At 53.7% G+C, this 23,294-nt stretch overlaps 9 protein-coding genes across 9 annotated transcripts; 4 read left to right on the forward strand and 5 right to left on the reverse strand.

Annotated features, from left to right (window-relative positions):
- Positions 1–1,578: 1,578 nt before the first annotated feature.
- ACO1O0_005249 (serine hydrolase-domain-containing protein) lies at positions 1,579–2,519 on the forward strand (the record flags this gene model as incomplete). The annotated part of the gene is made up of 2 exons (XM_083194674.1): positions 1,579–1,669; positions 1,801–2,519. The coding sequence occupies 2 exons, from the start codon at positions 1,579–1,581 to the stop codon at positions 2,517–2,519; spliced, it is 810 nt and encodes a 269-aa protein (XP_083049587.1).
- A 196-nt stretch (positions 2,520–2,715) lies between these two features.
- On the reverse strand, positions 2,716–4,315 carry RPN5 (proteasome regulatory particle lid subunit RPN5; the record flags this gene model as incomplete). The annotated part of the gene is made up of 4 exons (XM_083194675.1): positions 2,716–3,297; positions 3,349–4,068; positions 4,121–4,177; positions 4,229–4,315. The coding sequence occupies 4 exons, from the start codon at positions 4,313–4,315 to the stop codon at positions 2,716–2,718; spliced, it is 1,446 nt and encodes a 481-aa protein (XP_083049588.1).
- Positions 4,316–5,162: 847 nt separating this feature from the next.
- On the reverse strand, positions 5,163–6,062 carry ACO1O0_005251 (uncharacterized protein; the record flags this gene model as incomplete). Its single annotated transcript, XM_083194676.1, has 3 exons — positions 5,163–5,603; positions 5,662–5,798; positions 5,846–6,062. The coding sequence occupies 3 exons, from the start codon at positions 6,060–6,062 to the stop codon at positions 5,163–5,165; spliced, it is 795 nt and encodes a 264-aa protein (XP_083049589.1).
- Positions 6,063–7,395: 1,333 nt separating this feature from the next.
- Positions 7,396–7,979, forward strand: SPC19 (DASH complex subunit Spc19; the record flags this gene model as incomplete). Its single annotated transcript, XM_083194677.1, has 2 exons — positions 7,396–7,536; positions 7,614–7,979. 2 exons carry the CDS (start codon positions 7,396–7,398, stop codon positions 7,977–7,979), a joined length of 507 nt encoding a protein of 168 aa, XP_083049590.1.
- A 748-nt stretch (positions 7,980–8,727) lies between these two features.
- SHO1 (osmosensor SHO1) lies at positions 8,728–9,731 on the reverse strand (the record flags this gene model as incomplete). Its single annotated transcript, XM_083194678.1, has 3 exons — positions 8,728–9,243; positions 9,293–9,583; positions 9,633–9,731. 3 exons carry the CDS (start codon positions 9,729–9,731, stop codon positions 8,728–8,730), a joined length of 906 nt encoding a protein of 301 aa, XP_083049591.1.
- Positions 9,732–12,510: 2,779 nt separating this feature from the next.
- On the reverse strand, positions 12,511–13,189 carry ACO1O0_005254 (uncharacterized protein; the record flags this gene model as incomplete). The annotated part of the gene is made up of 2 exons (XM_083194679.1): positions 12,511–12,909; positions 13,010–13,189. 2 exons carry the CDS (start codon positions 13,187–13,189, stop codon positions 12,511–12,513), a joined length of 579 nt encoding a protein of 192 aa, XP_083049592.1.
- Positions 13,190–13,955: 766 nt separating this feature from the next.
- ACO1O0_005255 (aspartate/glutamate transporter) lies at positions 13,956–15,681 on the forward strand (the record flags this gene model as incomplete). Its single annotated transcript, XM_083194680.1, has 5 exons — positions 13,956–13,963; positions 14,027–14,109; positions 14,168–14,721; positions 14,798–14,864; positions 15,008–15,681. 5 exons carry the CDS (start codon positions 13,956–13,958, stop codon positions 15,679–15,681), a joined length of 1,386 nt encoding a protein of 461 aa, XP_083049593.1.
- A 531-nt stretch (positions 15,682–16,212) lies between these two features.
- Positions 16,213–16,623, reverse strand: MRPS16 (mitochondrial 37S ribosomal protein bS16m; the record flags this gene model as incomplete). Its single annotated transcript, XM_083194681.1, has 2 exons — positions 16,213–16,480; positions 16,547–16,623. 2 exons carry the CDS (start codon positions 16,621–16,623, stop codon positions 16,213–16,215), a joined length of 345 nt encoding a protein of 114 aa, XP_083049594.1.
- A 629-nt stretch (positions 16,624–17,252) lies between these two features.
- ACO1O0_005257 (NADHX epimerase) lies at positions 17,253–18,162 on the forward strand (the record flags this gene model as incomplete). The annotated part of the gene is made up of 5 exons (XM_083194682.1): positions 17,253–17,328; positions 17,378–17,472; positions 17,618–17,714; positions 17,771–17,999; positions 18,060–18,162. The coding sequence occupies 5 exons, from the start codon at positions 17,253–17,255 to the stop codon at positions 18,160–18,162; spliced, it is 600 nt and encodes a 199-aa protein (XP_083049595.1).
- Positions 18,163–23,294: the final 5,132 nt, after the last annotated feature.

The raw sequence follows: 23,294 nt of genomic DNA on the forward strand, positions 1-23,294 counted from the left end.
GCTAACCGCGGCGGAAAAAGGCTCGTTCTTGAAGACTTCACCTCGACAACTACCAACGCAACTCAACCCGATCTATCCCCGTCGACTTCCTCACAACCGGCATCATGTCTTGGCTCGGCGTCGCTCCCTTCAAGAAGTTCCCGGCTCCTTTCCGTGCGTCAATCCTGCTGCGTGGCCGTCTCCATTGAACCGACGACTGACCCGAGATGACAGTGAAGCCGATGTGGCCCTTCTTTGCTGCCGGTGCGTAACCCGCGACATCGTCGAGCGACCGACTCTTTGCGATTGATGCGACTCGGCGACGAATTGGCGGTGTGCGAATGGATATTGACGGGAGACACAGGTCTTGTCATCGCCTATGGCGCCAACTCTGCCCAGAACGCCATGATGGCCTGTATGGACCCCTCGAACCCCGTACCAGGGAATCCAAGCTTACGTTACTGCAGCCGACGAGTGGAAGAACGACCCCCGCAACCCCAACGCCAAGTCTGGCGGCCACTAAGTTTAGACGATATTGCGAAGGATGACGGGCAGCGAGCATTACGTTTCGACAGCTCGATAATACCACTCGACGTCGTTAAAGATGGAATTGTATCATAGAATCACACCCGGGTGCTGAGACTCCACTGCGGCGACGGATTGCTTCGTCAATAGCAGTTTCTTTTGTGGCCAACCGTGAGCTGAAGCTCGTGATCCCCTGTTCCGTTCCTATTCGGAGTCAACCAGCAGTCTTATCATACGAGGCCTACCAAGTGTGACCGACAACCAACGGCCAGCAATCCCCTGTATTGACGCCGGATTTGCGCGTCTTGATTATCTTTCCGAAAAGCTTCAATGACGGTTGACGATATAACCCGGTCACCCAGCTGTGTTGCGCCTCTAGTGAACTGTACATGCATGGTCAACTAGATTGAAATTGGAAAATTGATGATATATTTGATACCAACTACAGCATGGGAGATAAATCTCAAATGAGGACAGCCAGAAAGTGTATAAGGCTGGTCAATTCCTCATCCAGCCAGCCAGAGTGATTGAGTTCATATGCTGGAGATAGCCTGGTATTTAAAATCCAAACCCCCAGATCGGAGAATTGTCGACGCTCTCAGACCGAATATTGCGACTGTATTGGGAGTATATCCTCAGTTGTGTTTCATGTAGGTAATTCCTCGCCCACGGTGATACAATTTGACCTTTGCGTAAGTCAGGACATGAGCATGTCTATAATTTAGTGAGTTAGAATTCCACGTTCAAACAAAGCAACAAGTTTTACCCAGCAAAGGACAGAATAAAGCAAAATATCATGATTTAGGTTGGCTACGGAGCGCGATTCAAACACCGAATCTCCTCCGTAGCCGGCGTCAAAATATACCTAGGTAGTAATTACTAATCCCACTTCTTCCATCGCCATCCACCATATCAAGATACCGAGTCCCCTCGTTTGGAACCCGTATACTACCATTTATTTAACTCGCCGTACTCTCATTACGGATGCGCCTATTAGCAGGCTTTATCCCAAAGCCTAGACCCTTTGCCGCACCGTCTGCGCTCCCCCCAATTTCGCTCATTTCAGTTCGCGCCATGTCTTCCGGCACTCAACTGAACGGCTCGGTGCCGCAAAAGGCCAAAGGCAACGGCGGCAAAAAAGAGGTCAAGATTCTCATGCTCCATGGTAAGTCTATATAACCAAATGAGTATTCGGTGTACTCGCGAGTAAAATACACATTCACTTCGCCCCGTATTCTCATCCAACATGTAGTATCAGTACATGAAATGGACTCAATGCTAACACATACACGCCAGGCTACACTCAGTCCGGCCCTCTCTTCCGCGCCAAGACCCGCGCCCTCGAGAAGTTGCTCACCAAGACTCTCGCCCCCATCTCCCTCGCCCCCAGCCTCATCTACCCCACAGGGCCCAACCGGCTCCGGCCCCAGGACATCCCCGGGTACCAGCCGCCGGCCGAGGGCAACGGCGAGGAGGCCGGCGACCAGGAGTTCGACTCGTGGGCCTGGTGGCGCAGGGACGATGCCACGGGCGAGTACCGCTTCTTCAAAGAGGGCATGGCCACCATCGCTGCTGCCATTAAAGAGGCCGGCGGCGTGGACGGCGTGTGCGGGTTCAGCCAGGGCGGAGCTGCGACGGGCATCGTAGCGGCGGCGCTGGAGACGGAGAGAGTGGCCCCCGATGGTCCCGAGGGCGATTGGGCGAGACAATTGCGGGAGGCCAACGGCGGCAAGCCTCTCAAATTTGCCGTTCCGTACTCAGGTTTCTTTACTCCTATCGATAGCCTCAAGTGGTGCTACGAGCCCAAGATCACCACACCAACCCTACATGTCCTAGGGAGCCTAGACACTGTGGTGGATGAGAGCCGGAGTCGAGATTTAGCAGACCGGTGCGTGGACCCTCTGGTGGTGGTCCACCCCGGAGGCCACCATGTGCCAGTGTCAAAGGAATGGGTGATGCCGCTGGCAGGGTTCATCAAGCAACATGCCGAGGAGAAACCCCAAGCGGGACAATAGACGATTCGGCTGGAACGACTACGCCCATATAAATATAGATATAGATACGGAGCTGGAATAGACCAAAGCGCGCCGCGTTTGTGTAGTTGTTTACACCTCCTCCCCCGGAGGACTATCTAACTTGTACAGTCACACGTCCCTTCTCACCTTGCGCCATGACAAATCTATCACGATCCGTGCCGACCAAATCCCTAATCTATTTTGAACCCGCTGGCTGGATGCGTGCCATCATCTCCTCCTTGGTGATGAGATGGTCGATCCTCTCCAGTAGGCCCAGCAGGCTCTTCATGTTGTGACTCCACTCATTCAAGATGTCATCGGCATCTCTAGGCTTGGCGAAACTTACAACGCGAGCCGGACGGTCAATCTTGGCGTAGATAGTCTTAGCCGTCACGAGCTCGCTGATGTACTTCTCCGTCTCATCCTCCGTCAGATCAAGCAGTTGAGTCAGACGAGTCATCTGAATCCGTGTGTAGTATTTAGCAACGACGCGCACGTTGTGCTCAATCACACGCTTACGCAGGTCCTCCCACCGCTGGTGTGCCTTTTCGTCCTGCCCGGGTTTGGCGTCGAACACGTCCGTCTCGCAGAGGTGCGGGCCGAACTTCTTGGCAATTTCGGGCCATCGCATGAGCTCGTGAACGGTGAAGAGCTTCAGTAGCTCCGCGTCGAGCGGGATCTTGGTGTTTCGCGAATCTCGGTAGATTCGGTGGAGGAGGTCGTGTTGCTCATTGTCATGAGGGGCTAGGATGACAAAGTAGATGATACGCTGGAGGACCTGTATGGATGTTAGCAGGTGGCGTGTCATGTCGTTATCGGATTCCCTTACCGGATGAAGCTTGTCAGGGTCTTCCTCGACCGCCTCCGTGTCGAGAACCTGGCGGTAGTGCTTGCAGACATCCAAGTACTTGTTGTCGTGCTTCGCCAACTGAACTTGCTGCTCGTAAAACTCCAGCTTCAAATCCGTCGTGTCGTCCTCCTTCTCCTCCTCTACTTCCTCACCACGTGCCTTCTTCTTTTCACGCTCCTTCTGCTCCTTGTCCAGCTGCTCCTGGGTCTTCTTGGGCTTGCGCGACAAGTACCTGGTGCTGATCTTTCGGCCCAAAATCCCTGCTTGTGTCCAGTCACCGCTTTCGATGCACAGCGCGACCTGAGCAAGAATGAACTCGGTCTTTTCCCTCCTTGACATGGATCCGAACGTCTCCACCTGAAGCTCGCACAGAATATCCTTGGCGGACTCCAGATCGCCTTGCTCCTTCTTGATATCGGAAAGGATCTTGGTGACACGAGCACGCTCGACCTCGACAAAGATCTTGCCCTCCGTTACTGTTCGCAGGGTCTCAATGACTGAGAGTTTCGTCTTGAGGTCGGGGGTCTCGTCGAGGAAGCTGACGACGGTCTGCACCATCTTGGTGATGGCCTGCTTCAGCTGGCTGTGCTTCTTGGAGAAAACCAGCGTCTGGTCGTTCATCAGGCCCCAATCGCCCGCATTTTTGCATAGTGTAACGAGCGCAACGAGAACACGCGATGTCGAAGCTAAGTCGGATGCCTACTTTTTGTCAGCAGCCGCCGTATGGACTCCATGTCGTCATACTGCTCACTTGTCGGGTCTGCTTCTCGAGCGCCGCGAGCTTCTCGACAGCTCCCTGAAGGTTGGTCTATGGAGTTGTCAGCATTCAGATGCCCTGTTGTTGTGGTCATTGGCGCACCTTTGCCAGCTCCTCCGCCTCCGGAAGCTGCTGGTCAACCTCCTTCGAGAAGTCCTTCTCGGGCTTGAGAAGCCCGCCTTCGGACATGATAGCGATTCTGTGGGCTTATATGCGCTTCGTGTTGTATTTGGGTGGTGGAAAAGGAGTTCGGTGTTATGGTCGCGATGGGGTGAGGAGCGATGCTGTTTGATGGTCGTGGGGGGGTTTGTTAGGAAGCTGGTTGATTGACAAGGCAACGCAAGAGGCACCTGCCTGCGGCCTGACGAATGATCGCCCTGGAGCTGTCCAAGGTGGAACTAATTAACTCCGATGGCCGATTGCCTGCCTTGGCCAACAGAGTGCACGTGACGAGTAGCCCAACTACCTCCTTCTATTGTTCTTACCCTACACCCAAGACAATGAAACGTATTTAGTTCTATACCAACTTATGATACCGTACCTTTCACGTTTCTTGGTGAGTTCAAGGTTTCCAATTGTTGTATTGGAATTTTTTGGGTATCATTCCATCTATACTCTACCACATGGCAGCCTCGGCCAGGCTATGTGAGCTACCAACACATGAGCATGGGGAACCTACAAACCGCATCATTCACAACGCCCCAGATAAGACTCACATTATATGTAGTGAGACAATCCCACAAGTCACGAGTCCATAGCACCTGTACCCAATATCCTTCCCCATCGAGGCCTCCGAGATACCCTACAAGTGCACTAGACATCCCAAGGAGTCACCGATAACACCGTGTATACCCCAGCTCGTATACTAGGAAAGCTAGGAGAGCTAACTACATACTAGTATTTCAGACCTAAGTGCTATCGACATGTTATTTGTACCAATGGTAGATGCTGACAGTGATTGATGGCCTTCCCGCCCCGACGTGACCTTCATCGTAACGTAACACGCCCCCATATATCCAGTCCATTACCCCCCGAATCACCTGGCCTGCCCGATGGGGCCTTCATCCCATCCGCCGCCCCAGTTGTGCTCGTCGTGTCGTATTATAGGCCCCGGCCCATACCCGGCGCAGGCGTCGTCCCTCCATACCATCCTGTTCCATTCCACGCCTCGGTTGTGGCCTCGTGGCAGCGGGTTCGTCACGATCCATGTCTGGTCTTCGGTCTTCTTCACCAGTTCGTCATCCTCGCTCAACGTCTGTACCGAGACGACAGAACTCACAGAGGGGTGTCTGTCTGCATCGGGTGATATCGTCGGAGCAACATTGGCGGCGGCTTGCTTGCGGCGGAGCTCCTTCTCTCGCCTGATTCGCTTCCGCCGACGGTGCATGAGACACGTTCCTAGGGAAAGAAAATAGACGCTGAGTATGACGATGATGGGTATCCCGATAGAGTTCTCCCAGTGAAGGCCATTTGACGACTGGTCAGGGGATTAGCTAGACGAGGGGGCTGAGTGTGAGAGTACGGGAGTAACATACTCGCTCGGCGAGTTTCCATGGCGGCGATAACGCCCACTGTGGTTCGTCGCCATCAATCCTCGTAACCCACAGGGCATAAAGGTTGTCTTCGATCAGATTCTCAGGTGTCCAATAGCACTGCATATCATCCATTGACTCTAGAAGCGTTTAGCAAGGCCCAGACATGGCACGTCGGGAAACACACCCGTCAAGTTCGAGACCAGCTCGAACGAGATCTCCCCATCTCTAGGATACCGGACCCTAAAGAGCTTCAGGCCCGCCCCCTCCCCATCGATGCTCTCGTTCCATCGCAAGGTGAGCTGTTGCCCGTTGGCGATACTTCCATTCCAGTCCTCGTTCAAGAAGCGCAGCCCATGGCTCCCCGAGTCCGAGGGGCTGGCTAGGTCCACATTGAAGGCCATGTATCTTTCGAGAACCGCAGGCCCCATAACATTAAGATAAAAATAATATAGGCGGGGGCCAGAGGAGAGAGCCGGAGAGAAGAAGACCCTTCAGGGGGACGAAAAAGCTGGGGAAAAGGCGGGATGAAGCAGATATGAGACCTTATATGATGGTGAGTGCGTGATGTGCCGGGCCTGTGGCTTGTGGCCTATCTCGGGTGGCAAGAATGGAAAAACACCCGGGGTCGGGAAGGTCTCAGGCTGGTCAAGGGAGAGTCAGTTCGCTTTAGTCATTGGACTCAAGGGCGCCATCAAATTGTGATCTATCGTGAGCTGTGTCGCCACTTGGGACGCTGCTCTGGACCAAGTCGAGACCGATGAGTCTCGGTTGGCGTCAAGGTGGCATCGTGAAGAGTTCCTCGGCCAGGCGCGAGGCGATCGGGGCGGTGATTGTAACAGAGGCCGCCGAGACGACCGTGATCAAAGCGGGCCCCATGGTCGGCTCTAAGACTGGGAGAGCCATCGGCGGAGCGGATGGGCTGCCTGGCTGGCTGCCGAGCTGACAAAAACCTGATTCATTATCACATGATTCACCCGATCCGATACCGACCCAGATAGACGGGTACGGAGCATGTATCACATCCACGGTGGCCCCAGCGGGGAGAGCAGATACTCATGTGGATGATGGTGGCAACCCGGGTGAGCATCGAGGTGGGAGGTGGGAGGTGGAGAGGGCACGTAGCACAGCACGGGTTGCAGTTGTTGCACAGCCATGAACTGCGTCTCCCACCTACCGACAGTAGGCAATTAACGATCGGAAATGAGAGACGGGGTCTTATGCCTGTTGGAATGCAATTGCATTCCAGTGGCAGGGGAATAAGCTTGTGTGCGTAACGAGACACCTGGCGTAAGGCCCAGAGAGCTGAAGGAGATGACTCTGGAAGAAGTAGCAGTTGAAGTTGCTGATAGTAACTGAAGGAGCCATCCAACACGACGTGGGGGGTTCCACAGAAGCTTCCTGTTCTGGTAGGTTACCAGCCACAGCACCTAGGCTAAGAGCTGAGGCTGCTGAGCTGCACAGCCCAGCTCAGGCAGCTTCTGGTGAGAAGCTGCTGGTGGAGTATCCACCGCGGGGTTCACCGTCCAACGCCCTCCAGCGCTGCCACGGCGCGTCCGCTACCAGCGCCGTCCTCTCGACCACCATCTACATTCTCGGTTCCTCGCTGCCCGTGTTCACTAAAATTGCCTCGAGACACGGCACACCAAAGGAACTGGCCAAACTCGGCAATGCATTGTCCAAAAGTGGCCGTGTAGACGCGAAATCTCCGAGCACACGACAATCGTGGTGCCCGCCATGGCCTCCAACGCCGCAACCTACGCCGATTGCGTATCCTCCCTCCACACATCCCTCAAATTCCTCGAGTCCTCCGTCGAGACCCTCGACCACGGAGTCTCCGACTTTCCCCGGCTCGTCAAGGTCCTCAAGACCGTCCGTGTACGTTTTGGTCCCTCGAACTTCTCCTCAATAGCTGTTGTGTTCGAGGGCTGACCTCGTTGCGATAAACAACACAGCACTACGAACTCATCCCGCAATCCACCCTCGCCGCAGCAGAAGCCTCCCTCCGTGACGAGATAGCCCCGCACATTGCCCTGCTCCTCTCCCGCGCCGACGCCCAGATTGAGCGCCAGGACAGGCGCATCGAGACTCTTAAGGCGCGCTCCGAGCTACAGCAGGGCCGCCTCACCGCCGACGACGGCGGCTTGAGCTCGGCCAAGAACAAGGCAAAGAAGTCCCGGGGCCGGGTGCTGAGCGGCGAGGATAAGTTGCGCGCGCGAGCTGTTAGGCAGCGCAAGGAGGCGCTGAGGTACGGTGTCGAGAGGTTGGAACTGGAGGTGTTGCAAAAGGAGAGGGAACTGAGGAAAAGGCTCGAGGGGTGAGGCTTGTGTGGCCTCACGTTGCTCGATGGGGTCAACCTGCTCAAGTGCCTCGGGCAATCACGGCTTGATTGCTGCCTGAGTGCACCATGTGCTGAAACCGAAAGTTGGACCGCTATAATGTCCAGGCGCGGTTCAAAATTTTGGATTTAGGTGGTGCGATCAAGAGATCAAGCGCGATACGACGGATAGTATGCGCAGTTTTACGTTGTGAAATGATACCCGCTTCATTAATCTCCGGCCAGGGATTCACTTCCGTTGCGAAAGCTCAATTCTCCAGAGAGCAGGTCGAACTTCTTCACGATATACTGGAATGCTATCTGTAGCGCCAACGGGTTCTGAGGAGACTTTTGCCCTACACTGCATCGTTTTCATATCGTCCGATCCTCCTACTCATTTACCAGCCGCTCTTTGGCGGTAGACCCCCTGGCGCCGTCTCCATCTTATCCGTAGCTAAGATTGCTCTTCGTGAAACCAATTGAATACCAACACCATCCCAAAAAATAAAAACAAGTCAAAAAGTGTCGGCTCCTTGAAAGGGGCCGTGACAAAGCTCTGCAAGAAGATGAAGGCATGCCCGGTATTGGCCCAAGGTGTTTCGTCCAAATATACTCCATCCAATACATGTTCCTAACCCAATAACGCGGAGCAGTGCTGGGCCGCCAATTGCAAGTGGCAAGAAACATCATTCCGCGCTGACTCAATAATGCTAACACCACAGCTTCGTACATGCATCCCCGCTATTCGTAGCTCATAATAGGATGAGGTAATTGCTGGGCGCAATACCCGCCTCTCCCGACTCCTTGCGCGCTTGCCACCACCGACCGCTGACGTCTGACACCTCTAGGATCTCGTGCTTGGCAAACGAAATTTCGTTGGCATCATCGGGGTTGGCCTCGTAGCTGTAGATGGCCTTGGCCCGATAAGGATACTCGGTCGGGGGCACGACTTCGGTGTCGGCGCCCGGCGAGGCGGTGGACTTGGGAGGCTGAAGCGTCGAGCCGTATGTTTCGAATCCGGAGGTGCGTCTGCCATTGGCCTGAGAGGTGTTGCCAACGGGGGATGGGTTCTCGAAGCCGTTGAGTTGGGCAGACGTGTACATCTGAGGAGGCTGCACCGAGTTGGAGGTTTCGGGCCGGCCAGTACCACCATAGGCATTTAGGGTCTGTCGGTGCATCGTGGCGGACTCCTTGGTCAAGGCGAAGGAGTCGAGGAAAGCGCGAGGAGTGGACGATGGGGTTGAGCCGAAGTAGAAGGCCCAGGCCGTCTGTTCGATGTTAGTAAAGCTATAATGTGGCTGTAGATGTTTTTCCCACCTGAACGATGCTAAGGATGATGAAACCAGCAGCGGCCGCTTGTCTGGCAGGGATCGGGTGGTAAACGAGCGAGTGAATAGCAATGGAGCACAGAACCATGCCTGCAGTGCAATACGAGGTAAGGGCGACATGATAGGTATGGATCGTGTCGCTGGCGATGACAACGAAGACGAAGATATTCAGGAGCAGGGAATAGAAGATAGACCACCAGGGAAACCTGTTGAAATTGGGGTCATCGATAGCCTTAACAGCAGCGACAATGTATGCAATGAAGGCAATAACCCATGCGGCCTGAACTTGTTAGCATACCGCCAGAGCTGACCGTACACTGATAACGTACCATGGACATGGAGGTGGTGGCGAGGGCAAAAGGGTCGCCGAGGATATTCCCCATCTGGATGCCCTTTCTCCTGCTGCCGTAACCTCCAGAGCTCTCCATTTTCTTTGGTGACGGCGATGTCGGAGAGTCCCAAGACATAAGCGACTAACAAGGAACGATTGTTGGGTGCGTGCGTCGACACTTGAAATGTTGAGTGGTGCCCTCGTCGTGTGGAAATGGCCCAGCACGAAGGATTCGTGGCGCGCAGGATCGAGAGAGCGCGAGGGACTGACGTGAGCGAAATGTGCGGCGGCGCGGGAGCGCAGGTCTTGGTACCACGTTGAGAGGTAACTAAGCCTTGACGATCTTGATGAGTCGCGTGGGGAGAAGCACCAACACTCGTAGTCGGCAAGATCAAAGTCGATTGATCGTTAAATCGGCGAGATGACGACGACGAAAATCGCAAAGGTGGAAGAATCGAAGAAAAGTAACAAGCCAGACAATACTTTGACCCAAGGTTCCAGTTGGGTTTAACGGAGAGTTGCAGAGAGGGGGCTGGGGAGGTTGTGACTGTTGTCTCTCCTTGTGAGTTTGATTGTCTCGTGCCAGAGATCGATCTGAAAACGGGAGGGAGGGCAGCAGTCGGAAGACGGGAGCCAAGGCTGTTTTCGGTTCGTGATCAGTGCGACGACGCTTGTTCCAGCAGAGCGGCGACGGAGACTGGTATAGTGATATTGACAACGGACGTCTAGATAAGCACGATGGCTTCGGCTGGATGAAGGCGCAAAAGGGGGACAAAGAAACGAGCGAATGAATGGGGTTGAGCGAGTGCGGATGGAATGTATGGGAATGGGGAATGGGGGAGAGGGAAGGGTGGTGCCACGCTGCAGCAGTGCAGGAGGAGGATGGGATGAGTGGATGGAGGTAGCTGAAGAGTCTTCCACTGTCAGCGGCTACCAGGCCTTGGTTTTAGGTGTCTACCAGCCCGTGAAGTCCGTGATTCCAGCTTGGGGGCTACCTACCACGGCTCAGTGCAGAAGTGCGTTAGGGCCCTGCACAAGGCATGCTGACGGCCAATGGAACCGGGACGTACGCGGCAGTGAGAGAATGGTTGGAAGACTGCGCCTCGCGGTCTCTCTGTCAGCCCGAGCAATCCGCATTCCTGGACCTGTGGTGGAAATGAAAGGTGGTTGCTGGATCCCCTGCAGCGCCAGCACACAGTGTGCAAATGGAATTCCATGCCAAATCCCACGATCCAAGATTCCAGGGCAACTGGGCTTGCCCGACTACTTCCCCTTTAGGTTCTGGCCTGCCCCACACTGGCTCCTGGTGCTCCTGGACCACATCTTCCGTACGTATCCGTATCGCGAGATCTTCATCGGTCATGCTTTCGAAAATATAGGTATTAGTACTAATACTCCTTAACTTGATGAGTGAAGAGGCATTCACCCCCAGTCGTAGCAGCACCATGGCCACTTAATGTATGTGGTCACAGGGCGGAAGGTTGAGGGAACTCGCCATATCTCGTTGTTATTTGATCACATATCTCCATCATTAGATAAGTAGTTGGTCGGAGTTGCGCTGAACCGGCTTTAGATCGTATCCAAGTTCCAGCTGTTTCGGATAGGAATGGATGTACCTGCTGCACTTGGGCATTCTAAAGCTACTGCTGGGGAACCACGCGGCTTTTTCGGAGCGCTGTTTCAAGAATGGCCCTTGATCCCCTTGGAAGGCTTTCTATGTGGGCCAATGGACACTTCACCAAAGTTGCAAGTCGCAACAAACGTGGTTGGGCGGCATATTCTCCAGTTCTATGGCTTGGGACTGGCATACTCGCCCAAAACTTGTACATGTTTAGGGTATCGAGGATAAGGTCAAAACTGCGTCTTAGTAGCTACAGGTAGATACTCAACTCAGGCAAGCGCGAGCGCGCGAGTTAAGAGATCCTCTGTCTCAGTTCATGTCGGCTTCTCCGATCAGCCATTAAGGTCCAGTAGCCTACGGGGCCCCTCACCTGCTCTCCAGATCTTCACGAGATCCGAGACGCGCGAAAATAGCGATGATCAGAGCCCTGGTGCAGTGGTGGCATCTGAGTTGGGTCATCTCCAACGGTCACATCTCTAGCCAGTTACAAGTGCATAGATCCACTCCACCAGTGCGTTGTGCACCCCTAGCCCTGGCAGCCATCTGGTTCCACTCCAAGCCGGGAATTTTCGCACTGTATCTTGCCCCTGACGCCGTCCCGACGCCCATTTTGCCTACGACGGCGAGGCCGCCTCATTGGCCAGCCACACCGTGGCTTTGTTCGCCAGTGTTTTCTTTGTCAACGGAGGAAGCGGAGTTCATGAAATTTCAAGGGACAGCCTCGAAGCTGTGGCGTGGTTGAAATGTTGCCTTGTTCGATAATATCGGGACGTTTTGAGGAATTGGGGGTTATCAAAGTCCTGGGTTGCTGCGTTTCAAGTCTACGAGCAGCTTGCGTAGCATTCCCAAGTACCAACTGGGCACATTAATTGGACTAGTATCAGCCTTTCTTGTGGTGAGTCCCTGGGGAATGTAGTTACGTAGCGCTCATATGTGCTCTGACAAATGGTGACGCCTGACAGCTTTTGGTTTGCAGGGAAACAGTGCTGGTTAGCAATTTCGATCTTTGCTGCGCTGGGCTGCTTGTGCGCCATGAATGCTTGGTGGCCCCAAAGCTCCTCAGTTCCAATATGTGAGGCGTGCCTCGTGGCGTACTGATCGTTAGATACCTTCAAAACCAGCTCCGTCAACGTCTATTTTTGTATGCTTTGACAGGCACTTCATCCTCCGGACGGGAATCCACCTGTAGTTTCCTTGGACTTTGGGTATCATTGGCGACTCTGTGGGTTGTATCACCTCGAATCACTTCATAGCTTCATAACACTTTCTCGGCCTCTTTGTCGTGCTCTGCCTTCCTTACGCATCGTTCGATCTTTTCCACTCGGCCCTCGACTTCAGCCATGAACTGAGAGCCATTCAGCACTGACCCCTCATACCATTTCCGTATGACGCCCTCGCTCCGTGTGCGTAGGTCAGCAATCTCAGCTGCCTGAGATATCTGTGTTGCCTCTAAGGCTCTCATCTTTTCGTTCAGGGCGACGAGGGACGCGCTTTCTGATGGGTCGGGAATAGGGCTGTCTTTTATGGCAGTGAGTGAGGAGAGCGCTGATGGGAACGAGGGTGCGGAGGCGAGGACAATTGCGAGGATGGCGTCCGGAGAGAGTTGCGAAGGCGGTTCAGAGGCAGGAGGCGCGTGGAAAAAGTCAGGGTGTGCCTTGTCTGCTGTTCATTAGTACGGCTAGCTCTCGTATCGGAGTCCCTAATGAGGGCGGTGTTGCTATACAGATCTTTGACAGCTCTGCATAGACGCGTACTCGTGAAAGCAGCGCAGAGAACCGTCTCTCTAGATTGGCCATCTGGAGTGTAGCTGGGTCATCTTGTGATAGCGTCGGGGCTTCTGTTTGGCCATGTAGGAGATGTTCGACCCGGAGTAGCCGAGACTCGAGGAGGGAGAGTGTCGACAGTGTTGTGTCATCCAAAGTGTTTGTGGCCATGATGGAGGGAAGTTCCGTCAACGCTGGAGTAGCTAGGAGTCGGGTTGTCGTGGATAGGCGGCAGTTTCAATGATGTGTTTGCATTTCTTTGGATGGTACGGCCCCTGACATCATCCGCGGACGGGATCAACCTTTTCACGAGCGAATGCCAACGTCAAGACGAGCGGGTGAGGTTGTGGGAAGGTTATCGATTCAAGGTTGTTTGACCACCATTGAGCTTTCCCCAAATGGCAAAGCGGCAACTCCTGGAGTGTGGCTCCTGCAGGGCCATGTTGATTGGCTGTGCTACCCCACACAAAGACATTTGGATGGCCGCTGGCGTCCGCGGGTCCCCGGCCGCCCCAGCAAGGAAACCTGGGAAGCGAGAGATCGTGGGATTCGTGGCCTCCATGGTTCCCAACGTCAGCAGCACCTGTCCGCAACATCCCAATTTTGTCCATATTCGATACCACGTACCGTCTTACCAACGCCTAAAAAGCCACTATCTCCCGTTGTCGACCCGTCGAAACCGACCCCGGCGCCATCTCCTCTCAAACCTGCACCTGAACCATTCTGTCGCCTGACGGTGCTAGGCTGCGACACACGACACTGTTGGCTCTCGTGACCGGCCACAGTCGGCGATCGGCCACTTGAATTACTGCCTCCTTGGACTCGTCTACATTTTCCCAGACGAGCCCAGACTGTATATCAACGGCATCTGGGCGTATGACGTAGTGATATGACGACGTATTCGACGATATCGGATGGGAACTCTCGAGGAGGCAACATGGCGAGGTGAGGAGGACCTGGTTTCGCCGCATAAGAGCCGCGCATCGCTGACCTTGATTATCTTTGTAGAGCACGACGCCGCGGCAAAGACGTCCGCCATGGCGGAGGCCAGGCTTCGATGCTTAGCAGCATCGTCAATCTGCTGAATACTAGTAAGCTACTTTGCCCCAGGTCTCTTGCGACCCACTGCTAACGGGGTGGCGTGAATAGTTGTTGGTGCCGGAACGCTCGCTATGCCGTCGGTATTATCGCACACGGGTATCATGCTCGGCGTTATTCTCATATTGTGGTCCGGAATGTGCTCTGCGTTTGGTCTTTATCTACAGTCCAAGTGCGCTCGATACCTCGATCGGGGGACTTCTTCCTTCTTCGCCCTGTCCCAGATCACCTACCCGAACGCGGCGGTTCTATTCGACTTGGCCATTGCCGTCAAGTGCTTTGGGGTCGGTGTTTCCTACATGATTATCATCGGCGACCTCATGCCCGGTGTTGTTCGCGGCTTCGACGGCCATGCTGGGCAGTATCCGTACCTCATCGACCGTCATTTCTGGATAACGGCCTTCATGCTCCTTGTCATCCCATTGAGCTTTCTGAGGAGACTCGACTCACTTAAATACACCAGCATCGTTGCCCTAGTCTCCATCGGATATCTCATCGTCTTGGTCATTTATCATTTTGCCGCGGACCCCCATGCCGACCCTAGTGACATCCGAGTCATTGAATGGGCCGGTGTGGTGGAAACGCTGAGCGCGCTCCCTGTTGTAGTGTTTGCTTATACATGTCATCAGAATGTTGGTTCCCCTGTGCTTATACTGCGGCTTGTGCTTACCTGTTATACAGATGTTCTCCATCATGAACGAGATCAAGGACTACTCGCCGTCGAGTATCATCGGCGTCATTGGATCCAGTATTGGCATAGCTGGTTCAATTTACATTGTGGTCTCGATTACGGGCTACATCACCTTTGGAAACTCTGTTGTAGCTAACATTGTTTCTATGTGTGAGTTTGGACCGGTCTCTTAGGAATTGCTTGTGTCTAATCCCTCCCAGATCCCACCGGCGTTGCATCGACGATCGGAAAGGCTGCCATTGTTGTCCTGGTTCTGTTCTCTATTCCTCTCCAGGTGCACCCATGCCGAGCGTCTCTCGATGCAGTCCTCAAGTGGCGCCCGAATCGAAACCGATCTAACGGCCGCACCGCTTCGCCGCTACTCAATACGCCAGCCGCCCCGAGGAGCGACCACGGGGGAGTTGCTACCATGTCGGACGGGCGTTTTGCGCTTCTGACTACTCTTATTCTAACGCTAGCTTACATTGCCGCTCTCTCTGTGAGCAGTCTCGACCGCGTGCTTGCCTTTGTCGGCAGCACTGGCTCGACAGCTATTAGCTTCATTCTCCCTGGACTTTTTTACTATAAGATTAGCGACCCGGACAGCATTCATCACCAACGACTCATGAAGGAGGACGACGACATGGATGATGCTGGCGGGTCCGACGTTGAGGACTCGGGCGGCTTGGCACAGAGTACTGCCAGTCTGCGCAGCGTGGGATCTGAAGCCAGCGCCCACGGTACCACCTGGCGATGGCGGAGGAAATGGCGGTGGGACATGGAGCACATCGACCATGGGCTATTGCGCAAGCTCAGCCTCGTCATAGCCATATACGGCATCGTGGTCATGTCGGTGTGCTTGATCATGAACATTTTCTTTGCTGTGGGACATTAAACTTCATATCGGAAATTCCTTACGATCATTTTTCATATTCATAAACATACAGCCGGGATATAGGAGTTTCATGATTTGACGGCACTGCATTGGCGGAGTTTGAAAGCGGCCATGCGGTTGCACGACCAGGGGACTGGCGTCTTAAGAGGGCGACATACGGAGACCAATTACTTTTAGAAACACCACTCGTTTGACTGCCTACGACTATAACAGTAGAGCAAGATATAAAACATGGTTTCAAAACGTGATATTCCATATGCGACCAAGTGTCGTAAATTTTACTCGTGTTTTTGTAGGACATTGTCCCCACCCGGCGACTTCAAGTCGGCCATGTATATCTGACAAAATAACTAATGTCCATGATCTCTAATGGGCCATTTGAAAAGCCTCATACCCAAGCAAACGCCGTACAATGCTTTACACGTATCGTACACCTCAGCACTTCCCCATCCATTGACGATCCCCTCGCGAATCCCCATCTCTTGACAGCCCCCTGGCGGATTTGAGGCAGTCGTGTCCTCTCCTCACACTCTAGCGGATCCGCACCTTGTCAACCTCCACGGGAGGAAGAGGCTCTTGTTTCGAGGGCTCAAACTTCTTCTTGGGCAGCACACCAGCCATCGAAAGGATCCCCCACATTCGGTCTGTGGGCTGGGCGCCGACACCGATCCAGTACTTTGCGCGCGAGATGTCGAGGTTGATGTCTTTGTGAAGACTCTTGGGGTTGCCGTAAGGGTCGGGCTTAGGGACGGGGTCGTAGGTGCCGAGAACCTCGAGGGGCTTGGAGTTGCGTGCTGTCCTGTTATCCACGTCGACATGTTAGTAAGGGGGGCGTTCTTCGGCGGGATCAAGGCGGAGAGCGCACCGGGCGTGGGCAACAACGATGTTGTAATGGGGCCAATTGCGGCGCCCGAAGCGGGCGAGACGGATTTTGACGACCATGGCTTCTTACCGGAAGGCGGATTGGCGGTCGTTGAAGATGGATCGTCGCGACGAAGCTTTGGTGGTTTGGGGATAATTTTTGGGTCGGCGCCGTGGTTTTGCCGGCCTCCGTCGTGCCACGGCGCGTCAGCCACAGTGGCCAGTGACTGAGCGCATTCATCCTCCCCACCCAGATGGTTGGCATGGACGGTTTGATCGCCTTGTGGTCAATGTGTCAGTGTGATGTCAATCCAACACTCAGACACCAAATCAGCACCGATCGACGCATCCGTACGCATACTCAATCTCAATCCTGCGATTTTATTTCTCAGACCTGTCTTAGTACCGTACGAAGTATACTATAAAATCTTAGATTGACCAGTCTGCTATAGAAATCAACATGGCCATGAAGGTACGAACCGCCGGTCTCCAGATTCTCATTCGAAAGTCCAACTGCAAAGCCCGAATAAATGTGTGATGTCGGCTGATTTGAATCCCCAGACTTTGGGAGCGAAAGCCGCCGCGGCTCTCGATCAAGAACTCATGAGCACCTGCGCATTCTCCATCGATCAGCTCATGGAACTGGCGGGGCTGTCCGTGTCACAGGCTGGTCAGTGCACCGCGGTTTGGCCGGCGTGGTAAAGCTCACCATGAAGCCAGTCTACCGGGTCCAACCTCTGGATAAGGGGCCCAGAGTCCTTGTGGCATGTGGTCCGGGAAACAACGGTACGCCAGGAAACCCGATGTCCAGAACGCCATTTCTAACCGGAACCAGGTGGAGACGGGCTTGTTGCCGCCCGTCACCTCTTCTTTTATGGATATAAACCCACCATATTCTATCCCAAGCGAAGCAAGAATGAGCTGTATCAGGTATGCTTTGTGATGTGTACCCGTTTCGATAAAGATGAAAACCCCCATTTTTTATTACCTTTTCAATTTTCCCAGACCTAGAAGTCTAGGGCCCGACCTATTTCCATAGCGAGATTCTAGGTATAGTTGCTAATTTTGTAACCAGCGACTCTCTAAGCAGCTGGAGGATCTAGACGTCCCTTTTATTGATGATTTCCCGTCTGCCTTGGCTTCCACAGACCATGTTGTAGATGCTATTTTCGGTTTGTGCCCACTTTACCCGGTATTGGAATACCAGCTCTGACGTTTGCTCCTCCAGGCTTTAGCTTTTCCGGAGAGGTTCGGGAGCCTTTTCGAGCGGTAATTAAGGCTCTGGAAGAGACAAAGAAACCAGTCACTTCCGTGGACGCTCCGTCGTCTTGGAACATTGAGGAGGGACCTCCGCAGTCAGGCCTAGGTAGCCAGTTTATGCCTGCAACTCTTGTTAGCCTGACGGCTCCCAAACCGCTGGTAAACCATTTCACGGGGCGCCACTTTATTGGTGGACGGTACGCACCTTTATTATCGATTATTCTCTCTATACAGTTGGCTGATTCGTGTATTTACAGCTTTGTACCCCCTTCCATTGCCAAGAAGTACGATTTCGAAGTCCCGAAGTATGAGGGTGTTGATCAGGTTGTCGAAGTGTCGCCAAGTGGCCAGAAACTCTGAGCTCCATTGACCGACCCGCGTTCCCACGGCCGGATTCGTTCGCTTTTCCCATAGCCAATATCGTGGGTTTCGGAGGAAGATTTACATGAGGGAACAACCGCCCCCTACGCTATTCGGGCAGACTGGGCTGGGACAATGTCCGTCACGCATATCATCACGCAGGATGATCAGTCCGTTGGGACAGGCATGCAGCGGCGGGCGAAAGTCGTGACAGAATGCAACTAAGGCGAGATATTCCTTTCCGCAGACTGCGCATCTCGCCATATGCTGCGTGCACATTTATCCCGATGGTGGGTGTTCCCTAGAGGGATCAAGGGGTAAGGCCCCTACACACCAACATCAATGGTGTTGTCTTTGTAAAGCCTCCAGAGAGGGGGCCCTGAATAATGGAGGCCTTCCAGAAGTCAGTAATTGGAGATTGAAGGAAGATTTGAACGAGATGGGACTGACCGGAGGTTGTTGGTTTAAGAAGCTGTTTATAGCGGAGTCCGGCTGCTTATACGGAACAACGGTCGCCACCGCCGTCCAGGGCTCGGGCCGGAGCTAAAAGAAGGCGGCGGGTAGGCTGGGCTTTTGCCTGGGCTTGTCGGCAGTGGTCTCGCCTCACCCACAGCGGCCGTGGCTCCGGTGAAAGGGGAGCGACTCGGACGTGGACCGTGGCAAGTCTTCAAGCCAGGTTAACAGGAGACATGGCAGGTGGCTATTGGAGCACATCATCTAAGAAAAGAAAAGACATCTTGGCAGGCAAATATTGTGCACACGCTATATGCCCTGAGCGTCAAGCAGCCGTGTGTGGTCGATATTACGGTAAGTGGCAGTGGTGGTCCCTGTGAGATCGGGGGGCCCCGTCAACGTCTTCCAGCCCAAATGGGTCGGAGCAAAAGCTCCATACACGGCGTGATAGGCCAGCAGTTTCAATAGTCGGGCCCGCTTTTCCTTCTCACGATGTCACTATGGAAAGTCCCCTGGAAAACAACTTCTACCCCAAGTTGCGGACATGTTCTTTCGAATTCTGTCCTTCTCGCTTGCATTCTCTTCTATTCTACGTGCCAACCTTGGCAGAGGTCGTTGGCCGAGACGAGACTTCGGGAAGATCTAGGCACGAGCCCAATCTACGGCAAGTTCGGAGCCTCTGACGTAAGTGGCAGCGCAACAGCAGCCTGTCACGTTAGCCGCTCACCATCGAAACGTCTCGACTTCTTGAGATCCGAGAGCCCACCTGGTGGACCGGTCGCCTTGGGGACCCTCCACCTCACTGGCACTGGCAGCAAGACTGCCCCAATTACCCGGGTTCTTCGATGCCGGTCAAGAGCTCTCGGAACAGCGACAAAGACTTCTGGGCGTTCTCGACGACATCATCATCGACAAGCTGGTTCACTATGGGCTCCACCCGTGAACTTGTCACGAACCTGCTGAGGAGAGACAGAGTCCCGCCTTCCATGACACACTGCGCAACGTGGACAGCCAGGGTCCAACCCGACAGATATTATTCTCAGCCCCTCCAGAGTCCACTGCCGCTACCAATACAAGCTGACCACAACCACCACACTCGGTGCCATTGAGGGCCGGATGTGGCGCAATGGGTCGGCCGACCCTTTGACGCGAGCCTCCCCAGTCCCCACGCTCAAGCGTGTTGACTCGCCCCCGATTTCAAGGGTCCCAATGGCGAGCTAGAATCGGGGACTATGATTTCCATATCCACCATGACCCATATCTCTGGGTTACAAAGCTCCCCCCAGTGGTGCGGTTCGCATGAGCCACAACGGATGCTTCCAACGCCACCATTGCCACGAACCGGATGCCACGCGTTAACACCACCTCGTCCTACGCAGTACGAAGACATGGCAAGCTTATAGGTGGATCGCCGTTGAATGACTACCGGGCCACGGTCAAAGATCGTCCCGCCAGGCGATCTCCTGCAGATCGGATGCACTGCCACAAGCAGCTCTCCCAGTGATCGATGAACATTCACTTGCCACTCTTCATCGTCTTTGTTCTACGCCACGCTTATCATCTAGTGTCTCATGAAGACCAACGCCATCCGACGCCTCTATGGATTCGATGACCATCTATGACTTAGACCTATCAATATGTGCTCTCTGGACCACAAATATGGCCCAATCTCGCATGCTCCAGACCTGCTACGCCGAGGATTCACGAGGAAACTTTCTCGTGATCCATCTCAGCGCATACCCTTCCCGGTCCAAGACTGGAGAGAACCACATGGAGATGTAAAATTTTGTGGGCGGTGAGCGATTTTGAACTATCATTAAGATGTGCTTACAAATTTGCCCGGAGCAAATACTCCTGGCGAAGGGAGGCGAGCCATGTAATACGGGATATAAGAGTCGTACGGCTACAGCACTGTTGGTTGGCAGGCTGGAGAGCACGCAAGGTCGGCACAGATCACGTAGTTAGGTAGGGACTTTTGAAACGTGGGTTCTGGTTGATGCAAAAGCTGAGACTGGCCCTTTCAACGTCTCGCTGGTGAGAGCACAGCTAAATACAATCGATTGACATGTAATCGCCTGATGGCTCGATAGTTCCCACGAACTTCTTTACAGGCCGCCTTTGGTGCTCGATTAGCCCAACTGTCACGATATGGAAAACTTTTCGCCCCCACCAACATGACAGGATCTCTCCGAGAGCCTTTTTATTCGGTCAACTTGTACCACGAGGCTTATCTGCTTCTATAGTTATTCCTTTCTTTCGAACCCGGGAGGGGAGTTCAGTTGACTAACACCCTCCCATGGCTAGCCTATGGTTGAGAATCGGACAACAGAACGGATTTATCTTTCGATCTTGCGTATCGGATTTCGACACTCCCAGTATCTCCAGGAACGCTCATCTTAATATCGACTCATACACCAGATCTTCTCACGAACGAAAGGATACAAAGAAATAGCACCACAGGCTCGATTACAGTGATTTGAAAATCAAGAAGACTCTACTGCTACTGTTTCTACAGCTGTACGACGTTGGTGTGTCGCCGAGCCATCTCCTAGCGAGGGGTTACCAGAGACGGCACAAAGCCGTGTTGCTGGCGATGATGCGGCACTAAGGAATAGGCAAAGCTACGTTGATTATAAAGGATATCATTGATACTGGCGATGCCTCTAATTACGAGGGCTGCGGTTAGCCTCTGATGCTGTTGACCTCGAGGGCCCTCCGGGGCCTCTTGGCCGGAGAGGCTACCCTCGCTACTCTCGTCCTTCCACAACGATGGCCTCAACCTTCCCATTTAGCTATTGCGAAGGCATAATCTTTCGTATTTCAAAAGCTCCTATATGAATTTCTTACTGATTGCCGAACAGAACGCCTTGAATAGACCAATCGTCGATCAGATCGGAAAAGGTTGCTCCCCTTCGAATGGGTAAAGCTAGAAGCTGTGGCTCAGCACTTTTCAAGTCGCCCCAGCATGCCTTTTAGGAAGCCGCTTTGCCTAGGCACCTACTTAATGTCAGGGTTAGTTTTTGAGATACAAGAGGTGCCCTTCTATGCTCCCACGCGTTGCTAGTCTTTGTGACTGGCATGTGGAAATCTGCTTGGCAGGCGGTATATTTCAACGAGGGCTGTCGCGGCCGCGACAGTCAATCTTGCTGCGGCAATGGGGTAATTATTGCCTCCCCCCCCCCGGGGCTTTTTTTTTTTTGGCTGGGAAAAATAACACCACGAGCTGAATGAAAAGGGTCTGGATCATGCTGCCCCGTCTCGCACCTTTATGATCGTGAGGACGGGTGCGTGTGGTGGCTACTTTGGTTGAGTCAACGATATTCTCGAGGACTTTGTTGGCTTTGATTATTAATAGTTGAAGAGTTTTCAACCCATCAGTCTGTCAACTGTCTCAAAGAAGTTGCTGATCCCTCAAGCAGGTCTCATAAACCCCACTGGCAGTTCTGTCAGCACCTCCACTATAGTACAGCTAAAGAAAGAAGCTTTGGTCGACCGCCGACTTGTCCCAAAAGCAATAGTTTTCATGCGTGAGCGCCGAGAGTATTGAGGCACAGTCCTCATTGAGGTTGAATTTGCGGCTATCGGCTAGTAGACGGCGTCTAGAGTGGCTGATATGCCTAATAATGATTCGACGATATTTTTCCGTACACCAAGACGCCAAGATGCAGCGGTGACAAAAGTCATACTCGCACTCGAATAGCTTGCATGGCAGACAGTCGGTGCTGACGAACGTACGAGTACGAGGCATGCCGTATACTGGATGTTTTTCTTCATCAAAGATCCCGATAAGGTTTACGACGACATTGTTATCCGCTTTTGTGGGTGTCGAAGAGGGGCAAGCCACGTCAAGGTTCACGGCCCGCTGGATCTAAGATTCTGGGGAAGAAGAAATGATAGGCCTACACTACTACGTGCGTAGCTCAAAGGTTGAACAGGTATGAATGACCAGAGTTCCGGGTAATAGCATTATGCATTCGCGCTACGATTAGGTCCCTGGCTGGAAGGTTTCTAGGTTGAGGCTAGAAGATTGGGTTGATGTGAGGGGCTTTGATGCAGGCTGCAGCTTGCCTTTGATGTCAGGCTAAGCCCGGGATCCGAGACAAGGCGAAAGGCAACTCGTGTTTGGGTTTGGGTGCCGCGATGCCTGAGTCAAATCTTGTCCTTGATTGCGCCCTATCACAGCGAAGCTGAGAATCTTGGGCCTCCATTCGGCCTGTCACAAGGCCACAATGCGCAAAACTACGTAATGGCAAGCGACGGCTACCGATACCGGGAGATAGTGGTTTCACCTTGTCATGGTTGGCGCTCCCACGGGGACCCAAGGCAAAAAGTCTGGGACGCCTGGAGAGTCTGAGGAAGACAAAGGGCCCAAGGGTCGCAAGAGGGTTGCTGGTGATTGTTGGGGGCTCTGGGGGCTCTTGGGGCGAAGGTTGCGGGGATCTGATTGGCCGGTTGGGGCAGTGACGCAGAAGCCCATCATCCACAGCACCAGCTAAACCCCACAATGGGCCCAGCTAAGCCTGGAAGGAGACTAGACGTCCTTGGCATCTCCGAGTCCACCCCTCTTTAATACGCCGCCGACGCGAACGGATGCTCCTGGGGAGCCTCAGGCCACTGGCGCGGTCAGAGATAGGGGTTAAATCTCTCGCTGCAGCTCGGGGTATCGTACGACGACGCTA

Source organism: Amphichorda felina, assembly GCF_050947745.1.
Source record: "Amphichorda felina strain 45539 chromosome Unknown scaffold_5, whole genome shotgun sequence".
Classification (NCBI taxonomy): domain Eukaryota; kingdom Fungi; phylum Ascomycota; class Sordariomycetes; order Hypocreales; family Bionectriaceae; genus Amphichorda; species Amphichorda felina.